The 9,163-nt window shown below is 42.5% G+C and overlaps 1 protein-coding gene across 1 annotated transcript; it reads left to right on the forward strand.

The window, feature by feature from the left end:
* The first annotated feature begins 1,105 nt into the window (after nt 1–1,105).
* Nucleotides 1,106–8,189, forward strand: LOC108576436 (J domain-containing protein). The gene is made up of 5 exons (XM_017939438.1): nt 1,106–1,265; nt 2,079–2,594; nt 6,015–6,116; nt 6,767–6,883; nt 7,783–8,189. The coding sequence occupies exons 2-5, from the start codon at nt 2,511–2,513 to the stop codon at nt 8,005–8,007; spliced, it is 528 nt and encodes a 175-aa protein (XP_017794927.1). The 5' UTR covers nt 1,106–1,265; nt 2,079–2,510; the 3' UTR covers nt 8,008–8,189.
* The last annotated feature ends 974 nt before the right edge of the window (nt 8,190–9,163 follow it).

The following is a 9,163-nucleotide window of genomic DNA, read 5'->3' on the forward strand; positions in this document are numbered from 1 at the left end:
GTGAAAATGTAATTGGGTTAAAAGGAATCCAACGACATGAAAATTGCCTACTATCGTTATTTCCTAAAACTTCCAAAACTACGCGAAAGGTGCGAACAATTTACGAACAGCTGAGATTACTGAAATAATGAAAATTCACGGAGCTCGGTGAATTTTAAAAAGTGTCTCAAGAACCATCTGAAATTTCCAAGAGTTTCGAAGCCTGCATACGAAAACTTGTATTTACATTCGACGAGGCGGGAATATTTTTATGCGGAACCCCAGCGAGCGAATTTTATTTCGCTGAAAAAAAAAAAAGAAAGGTAGAGGAAGGCCGATTCTTTTCTTTTTTTTCTCGAACCTACGCGAAATTCGACCATACCTTCCACCCGTTTTCGCCGTTTTATTATACGCGTATTTCCGCTACGATTCCCGCGCGAAATCCGCGTTTAAACTTTGCAGGTGAGAGCTTTCGCTGTGAAATCTTGGATATCCGGGCGAAAAGTAAACTTCCATGCCGTGTATTTCGAGGAATTTCCAATTTGCCACTCTTTTTTCCCCTCCGTTGCACGTTCGTCCAAACATTAATTGCAGAAATATAAACACGAATATTCGAACTTCCTTGCGAACCTACATACAATCCCAAGAAAAATATACCGTTTTTTTTTCTCCTATACACTAAATCTGCGATTTACCAGATCTATTTGATCAATTTCAACTTTAATCCAGAGAAAATGTATTTTTCAGAGAGTTTCCGTATCAAAGCCTCTCCGCGCTTTCATTTCCAAAAAAGTCCGTCTGTTTGTATTTAGACGGATTCTCTCAGATAGATTCGCTCCGTCTCCGTTTATCACTCGCTCGATCCTCGTCACGATGACCGACAGGGTCGACTTAGCCCGATAAGCGGCTCACACGTGACCGTGTTCGAGATCTGGATCACTCGGTCGGTAACGTCGCGCGACTCCGCTCGAGGTCACGTAGCCGCAAGTGAAAGCCACAAGTCTCCGGAATCTCCGGCAATCGAGACGCAGTATGCGTCCAAGTCGATTCCAGTCGTGAGTGTTTCACGTGTGTTACACCGCAATCCTGTACCTCCTGGATCGTTCGCTCGATCCGTCGCCTCGTGCAAAACTCACAAGGTAAAAAAGGAGAATCAAGAGGAAACGGATCGTTTCGATCTTCCGTTGCGTGACAGATTTCTTGAAACGCGGTGATTAACTTCTCCAGTGTGTTTGTGCGTGTGGAAAAGGAAGGAAACAGCGTTGGAAAATCGTCAGATAGTAAAAGTGAGTTTACGTTCCAGCGCGTATATTTATTCGTTAATGGTTCGAATCGGTCGTATTTGGTATCGATACGCGGAATATGACGTAACGGATCGTGACGTGGAATTATCGAATTTCACTCGGGGAATATTAATTGAGCGTGATATTGTTCACGTTGCTCGTTTAAGTGGGAGAGCACTGTTGCGCACGGCAGGATTAATTAATTAGATTGCTCGGTGACGGACGAACAGGTACATATGCGAAACGGAGACAAGGATTTCGCGTTGTCCAAAGACGTGCGCGGTAGTGTGAATGATAGGTTGGAGAACTGCCGCGGGGCATGTTTCTTCCAAGTTTCCCGCTGTTGTACGTTTACGTCGTATTCTCCGACGTTTCCGCCCTACCAGTGATACGCGATTTCACGATCTACGATAAAACTCGTTTAAAAATAAGGGACTTTCTCAAATTTAACATTCTCTCGCTAATCGTTCACACGAATTTGAGAGAAATATAAATTAAAAAAAAATTCATCGTATTGTGCATGAAAAAATAAGGAAACTCCGTCCTCTTCCATTCGCCTCTCAAATCTACCATTTGCGAGGAAAAAGCTAGAAACAAATCGAGCGAAAACCCCGCATATTTTTCCCGAAGCGTGTTACCAACTTTCCCCGTAAAGAAACGTAATTTAAATCTTCCGATACTTTCCGTGCCTTCCAAAACGGCTGTGCAAACGGTTGCGGTCAGGTGTGGTAGCCTCGGCCGGTAAACGAGAAATCGCGCAGTTACACGTAACAACAGCTCTCTGTACGCGTTCTACAATTGCTCTCCGTGTTGCAGGGAGGACCCGGTTCAGAGTGCGCAGGAGCTTCCTAGAAGGGAGGGGGTAGACTGACGATCGACGGAATCGCGAGCGAGGGGAATAGTGTCGGCGCGTGTGGCGCGCAGGCGCGAGGGATTCCCCGGGAATCGGGTCTTTCCGGGTCTCCGACACGGTTCTCCCTCGTTCGGCTCACTCGAGCGGGCGACGCGCGACACGGCAACAGGTGACGACCGGAAGCCGACTGGAGCACCCTCGAAACGACCAGAACCACCGAGTACAGGCGTCGCGGCGCCGATCCACGCGTCGATCAACCGCGTAGAAGAAGATTCTTCTATCTCTCTGTTTCTGTCGGTGAAACGAGCATTCTTTCGAGGATAAATTTTCGTCGGAGAAGGATCGAGGAAGAGGCCGAGGTTGAATAGAGGTGACGGAAGAATCGAGGAGGGAAAATGAGCGTCGAGGACGCCATCAACTATAAGCCCAGCGAGGAGGAGGATTACTATGCTCTCCTCTCGTGCGACGAGTCGTCCACGGTAAGCGAAGTTTTGTGGCTTTTTAGATGTGGCTGGGTTCCAAGGGTTTCTTTTGTGGTTCCTTGAGTTGCTTGTGGTGGTTCGAGTTGGAGTTCTTTTTATTGAGGGATTTTCGAAGGTTCTTTTTGTTGCTCGTGGTTCTGTTTTGGACAGGCTTGAAAATGTGGTTTGTCGTTGATGTTTTATCTGTTTCAAGTTTCTTTCAGCTTTTTGGGTGGTTTTACTATGGGCAGGAATGAAGCTGTGTCCTGTAGATGAAGTTTCTTTGGGCTTTTTCGGTGGTTTTACTTTGGATACGATTGAAGCTGTATTTTGTGGTTGAGTTTCTTTGGGCTTTACTTTGGATACGATTGAAGCTGTATTTTGTGGTTGAGTTTCTTTGGGCTTTATTTTGGATACGATTGAAACTGTACTTTGCGGTTGAAGTTTCTTTGGGTTTTTTCGATGGTTTTACTTTGGGCAGGATGGAAGCTGTGTCCTGTAGATGAAGTTTATTTGGGCTTTTTGAGTGGTTTTATTTTGGAGAGGATTGAAACTGTGGTTCGTGGTTGAAGTTTCTTTGAGCTTCCTGGAGGGTTTCATTTTGGATACGACTGAAACTGTGGTCTGTGGTTCAAGTTCTACGTGTTTGAAGTTTCTTCGGGTTTTTTTCGGTTTGCAGGATTCAATCACAGGATCGAATCTGTGGTCTCTGGTTGAAGTTCCTTTGGGTTTTTCGGGTGGTTTAATATGGGCAAGATTGAAACTGTGGCTTGTGGTCGAAGTTCTATGCATTTGAAGATTCTTTGATCTTTTCAAGCGGGTTCTTTTACTTGCCGGTGGTTTTAGTCTAGTCAGAGCTGACCACAGGTTTGTGGTCGAAGATTCTTTGTGGTTCCTTTAGCTTTTCGATTCCTCCATTGTGTATTAAATTACACATTCAATTTTAACGTACACCAAATCTGATTACACTATTTTCCCACCAAAACGTCGATCCCGAAGTATCTCGATACACCAAAACGGTTCAATTCAAAAAATCTAGCTGTTCAGTCGCACAATTCCAATTTTCTGCTCCGCGAAATTCCTCTCAATCACTTTCACGTTTCAAACATTCCTCTGTTGTTTCAAGTATCAATCCAATTGAAACAAATTGAACAAAGTATCGCGATAAAGTGAAAACTTTCATGACAACAACAATGAAATTCAAAGAACGCACAGAGAGAGATAAATTTTTGACGATTAATTACTTCCTCGGATTCCCGCGCGCTTAATGAGACGCGTATCTGTGTAAAATTACTTTCGGAGAAGTTACATCGAGTTAATTAGTCGCAGTGTCTGTGGAGGCACTGTCACAGGAGGATAATTGCATCAGCGTCAGGCACAACTTTAATTAGCGCTTTGCCCGAACTTCTCGATTAGTATCGATCGTTCTGGCGGCGCGATTGCCAGTTCATTTGGCAAAAATACCCCGGCCGGCTCGATGGGAATCGACAATGCGATTACCGTTGAATCTATTCGCGACTGATAACTCCGCTTCCTCGGGAAAATCACCGCGGGGACGGATGATCGTTCGCGTGAAAACGAAAGTCCTCCGATCGGCGTATTTTAATTATCATCGTCGACTGCAGTCGCTCTACGAAAACTTGGAATCTCGTGGATACGATGTTTGTAATAATAATTGCCGTGAAATTTCCTCGATGACGCGCAAGTGGAAGAAGTTGTTAGAACGGAATGGGAAAACGAGGAACATTAGAGGAGACTTTAAATGGCAGAAAATTGAGAATGTCAGCGATGACAATAATTCCCTCATGGTACTCTATTCGTGAGAATGTGTTTTCATATCGAATGAAAAGGAGAGGGAAATTGGTAGTCGAAGTGCAAAATGAACATTGTTGATAGAGGAAAGTTTGCAGAAAATTGGTCGAAATTGTTGGAGAAGGGCAGAAAAATCGAAGGACAGGTTCGACGATGATCTTTTCGGAAGATCGGTTAATCGCGAAGACTTTCTCGAGTGGAATTTTCACAGAAGTCGACCAAGTAGACAGCCTGTTTCCACGTAACGAAGCCGCAAAGAGACGATATCAGCCTTTCATCGACGTGTCACGGTGAGTCGCGTAAAAGTCATCGCTGACCCTTCCCAAGGAATTATGTCAGCGTAGTTTTCTCCTCGTTTTCTCGCGATCCTATCCCGCTAAAAATAAACGGCGCCACTTTAAATATAAACGAAGGGGGTTAATGAGTGATCGTGTCCGCCTGTTTGCCGACGGGGCGACGATCCATTAAGAAACTCCACCTCTATTAGGTGAATTCGTTAAATTGCCTGGCAAATATCAGTTGTCTCCATTAGCCGACGATAAAAACGAAAGGGCGAACTCGTTGGATCGTGATAGCGACAGATAAAACTCGCGTAACCTCTGCTTCACAATTTTAATTTTTTCTTTCTTAGCGATTCTTATTTTCTCCTTTTCTATTCACTTTTTCGCGTTTTGGGTTGTGATAGCAACAGACGACATTTGTGTAACTTGTGCTTGACAATTTTACCTCTTTTTCTGTCATTTTCAGTGTCCCTTTTTCACTCAATATTTTATTACTTTTACTAGCCAAGTAATAAAGTTCGAACCTTAAAATGCAATCTTAATTTTTAAGTTACACTGAGAAATTATTGGTGAGCTCTTTGGATTACGACAACGACAAAATAAACTTGTGTAACTTGTGCTTGATAATTTTACGTCCTTTTTTGGTGATTTGTAGAGTCCCTTTTTCACTCAATTTTTTCATTATTTTAGTACCCGTGTTTTGGACAATAGTTTTTACCAGCCAAATAACAATTTTAATTTTTAAGTTACACCGAGAAACTCTTCAAATTATGATAGCAATAGATAAAATTTGTGTTACTTGTGCTTCATAATTTTACGTGACTTTTTGCAATTTTTAGTGTCCCTTTTCCCAGTCAACTGTTTTACTATTTTAACACCTGTGTTGGACAACAGTTACGTTGAGAAATTATTGACGAGCTCCTTACGTTACGATAGCAATAGATAAAATTTGTGTAAATAATTTTACCTCCTTTCCTGTGATTTTTAGTGTCCCATTTTAAGTCAAAATTTTGATCATTTCAATACCCGCGTTGGACAATAGTTTTCACCAGCCAAATAACAAAGTTCGAGCCTCAAGGTGCAATATTAATATTCAAGCCACGTTAAGAAGCTGTTAAAAATTGTAGGAAAAGCGTTGCTTAAAATTGCTCGTAAAGCGTGCAAGTTAATAATTCTCGAGAAAGAGGGTAAAGTTTAAAGGGTGTGTAATAAACGATCCCCCAATGGTGGCTCCTCCTTTAAAGTAATTCCGTACACCGCGTACGCTCTATAAAGGTCAACCCCACCGCCTCGTAACCTCCAGCTGTTTCGGACTTCTTTCCCTCTGAAAGATCCACGTTTCCAGGTGGAACAAATCACGGCGGAGTACAAGGTGCTCGCTCTTCAGTTTCATCCGGACAAGCACGGAGGGGACAAGGAGGCAGAGCGGAAGTTCCAACAACTCAAGGTTCGTTATACACGATCAATTTATCCATTTCGAATTGATTCGATCGAACGAAAATTATTCCTATGTAAACTCCGTGCATAATTCCCGTTCGAAACTTGTAATTACACAATTTCGCGCGTAATTACCTTGTTGTGATAAAATAGACGGATTTTAATTCGTCCAATCAGCCATTGTGTATCTTTCGAAATAATTAAATCTGTCGGGAGAATTGTCCATAATACTGTATACTTTTTTGAAACCATTTGATCTACGGAAAGAATTGATTTAACGAAAAAGTCGTCGTATTAAAACCTTGAGTCCATTATGTATTGCAAATTATGCAAAAATTGTGAGAAAAAGTTAGAAATTTACTAAACTTGGCAATTTTTGAAAAAGTTGCTATCGATACCTGCAATGTTGATTCACTGTCGATCTAAATTCATAAACAGACACTCGTATTTCCACAGATTACCGGAGGAAATATGTAAAAAAAGGGGATCGATCGCAAAGAACAGAATTTCCAAGCTCGTTAATTCCCTCGTTAAATGACTCGTCGGGAAATCCTAGCTCGATAGCTCTTTTTGCGTCGATTCACAACGCTCTGTTGTTGCAGGGAAACGTGGTATATACAGGAGTATACGCGAACGTAACGCAATTTCTTTTTATCGCAGCACGCGAAAGAGGTTCTCTGCGACCCTGAACGAAGGAGCAACTACGACAAATGGAGGCGTAGCGGGATCGCCATCAGCTACAAGCAATGGCTCGGAATGAAGGAACACGTACACCAGGTGAGAGAATTCGACGAGAATGTCTGAGATAAAATCTGTCTGTCCCTTGGTGGACAGTGCGTGGAAAATCGTGCAAGAAATTCCTTGTTCCGTCCAGATTCTCCTCGTGGTACCGCGAAATTGCGAAATTCTTCGGCGTTCCTTTCGTAGACGAGGAAATCGTCTGTTCATGATTCTTCGGATTCTGGTACAAGAGGTCTTTGAAGGAGAATCTCGAGACATTCGATTGTCACTTCTCTCGTCGTAACCTTTTCAACGCCGTTGATGGCAGGCGACAGTTTTTCAAGATGGAATTTTTATCGAAGAGAAAAGTCACTTTTCGACTCGGTGCTTCTGCGGAATATGTATAATAGAACGGAGGATCGGAGTGTTGAACGTAGTTTTCTATTGACGAATATTTTAGTGTGATTTTTTAACTTTGTTTCAACGCTTTGGAGAAATCTTTTATTCCTCAGTGACAATCTTAACTCTTTCGTGATCAGTGGGATGTACGTGTCTCACTTGAGTAATTGAATCAAAATTGAAATTAACTTATATGATCTCTGGATAAATGACAAATTTTTCTAAAACAATTCCATCACGAGAGGCTTAAATTGCAATTTTCTAACCATTCTCTTCGTTCAAAATTACCACAAGGAATCTCTCGCACGAGACTACTCTTTTAACAATTCTCAAACACACTCACAAAATCCCGCTGAAACCTAACACTCCCCCGAACACACCTCCAAAAAAAAAAAAATAACAATGAAACCAATAAGAAAAACTGCTTATCTCTCGCACCAATTCTCAAACAAACTCACAAAATTCCACTGCAAACCTAACACACCCCCAAGAAAAAATAACAAAAAGCAGCAAAAAAAAATGGTTAAAAACTGGAAAAAATCGAATGATCGTCACAGTCGATGCACTGGAGCACACCGAAGACGAAGGATCGCATGCTGCCGGACGTAGGAGGCGAGGCTGCAGGTTCTCCAGGTCACACCGCGAAGGTGCAACCGGCGAACCCTCACAGAAGAGCCTCGGAGGGTGGCGCGAACATCTATTACGGCGCTCGCCGTGATTTAGGCTGGGATTCCGAGGCACCGAGCGAGGTGGTCAACAAGTTCCGCAATTACGAGATCTAAACACGCAGCTTCAACCGCGCCATTATGGATCGTCGTCGTCTGGACCAACGGTCGCTCTTGTGTGTGTGTCCAACCCTTTTTTCGAGTATATCTGAACGGGGCGAAGCCGACGAACCAGCGTTAACCACGTATTCGTTACGATAACACCGTCTCAACGTAAATTTACCGTTCACCATTGTCCAACCGAGAGAGAGAAGGATATTCGAGGTATTGGACGGAGCTTCCGAGGTTTTGGTGATTAAGAGCAACTGCTCGTGGCTTTGGAAGTCGTTCTTCTGGGCTTTCGATTATTTCTTCGCCGAAGAATTAATTTCAATTTTTTCCTTTGGAATCAACCAAGAGAAAATGTTTCTTCTGCTTCCGAGGAGGAATTTGGTGATTAAGAGCATACGGGAATAAATTGTCGGATGTCATGGCTCTGGAAATTCTAATTTTTCGATTACTTCTTCGAAGAGGAAGATATCACTTGGCTGAAGAATTAAATTTTGTGTTTTTCTTGGGAATTAAGGAAGAGAATATGATATTTCTTCTGCTTCTGAGGAGGAATCCGGAAATAAATTCTTCTTTGAAGAATTAAGTTCCATTTTCCTCTTTGAAACTAACGAAGAGAAAATATTTCTTCTACTTCTGAGGAGTTTGGTGACTAACAGCATCAAATTTTACAAGTTCCAATTTCTTTGCTATTTCTTCGAAGAAGAAAATATTTACCTGGAGAAGCCGGAAGATCTGAACCTTAAGTTCCGTTCTTCCTCCGAAATTAACGTGAAAATCATTCCACAGCCTCGAGGAAACAACCTCAAAGTTCCATTTGCCTCTTTCAACCAACTTTCACCGTAAAAATAATTCGCGAACCTCTGAAGAAAAGGAATTCGACGATCCTCACCGCAACTTCGTATTTGCCCAGGAGGGAAAATGTCAGGTAATGTTGCTCTCGAGGCGAATTCTCGTAATACCATTGAAGAATTACTCTACTGAATAGAAGACACGCATAATGCCTTCCATGCGAAATTCAACGAAATACCCCGACAAAGAAGCGAAAGAGCAGAATAGGAAAGGGGGAAACGACAAAGGTTGTACGATTCATTTGTCGATCCTGATCTCGAAAACCGGAGAGAACTCGTTTAAACTTCGGGACGAGAAATTCTCCAGCTTCTCG

Source organism: Habropoda laboriosa, unplaced genomic scaffold (genome assembly GCF_001263275.1).
Source record: "Habropoda laboriosa isolate 0110345459 unplaced genomic scaffold, ASM126327v1 scaffold291, whole genome shotgun sequence".
NCBI classification, from domain to species: Eukaryota; Metazoa; Arthropoda; class Insecta; order Hymenoptera; family Apidae; genus Habropoda; species Habropoda laboriosa.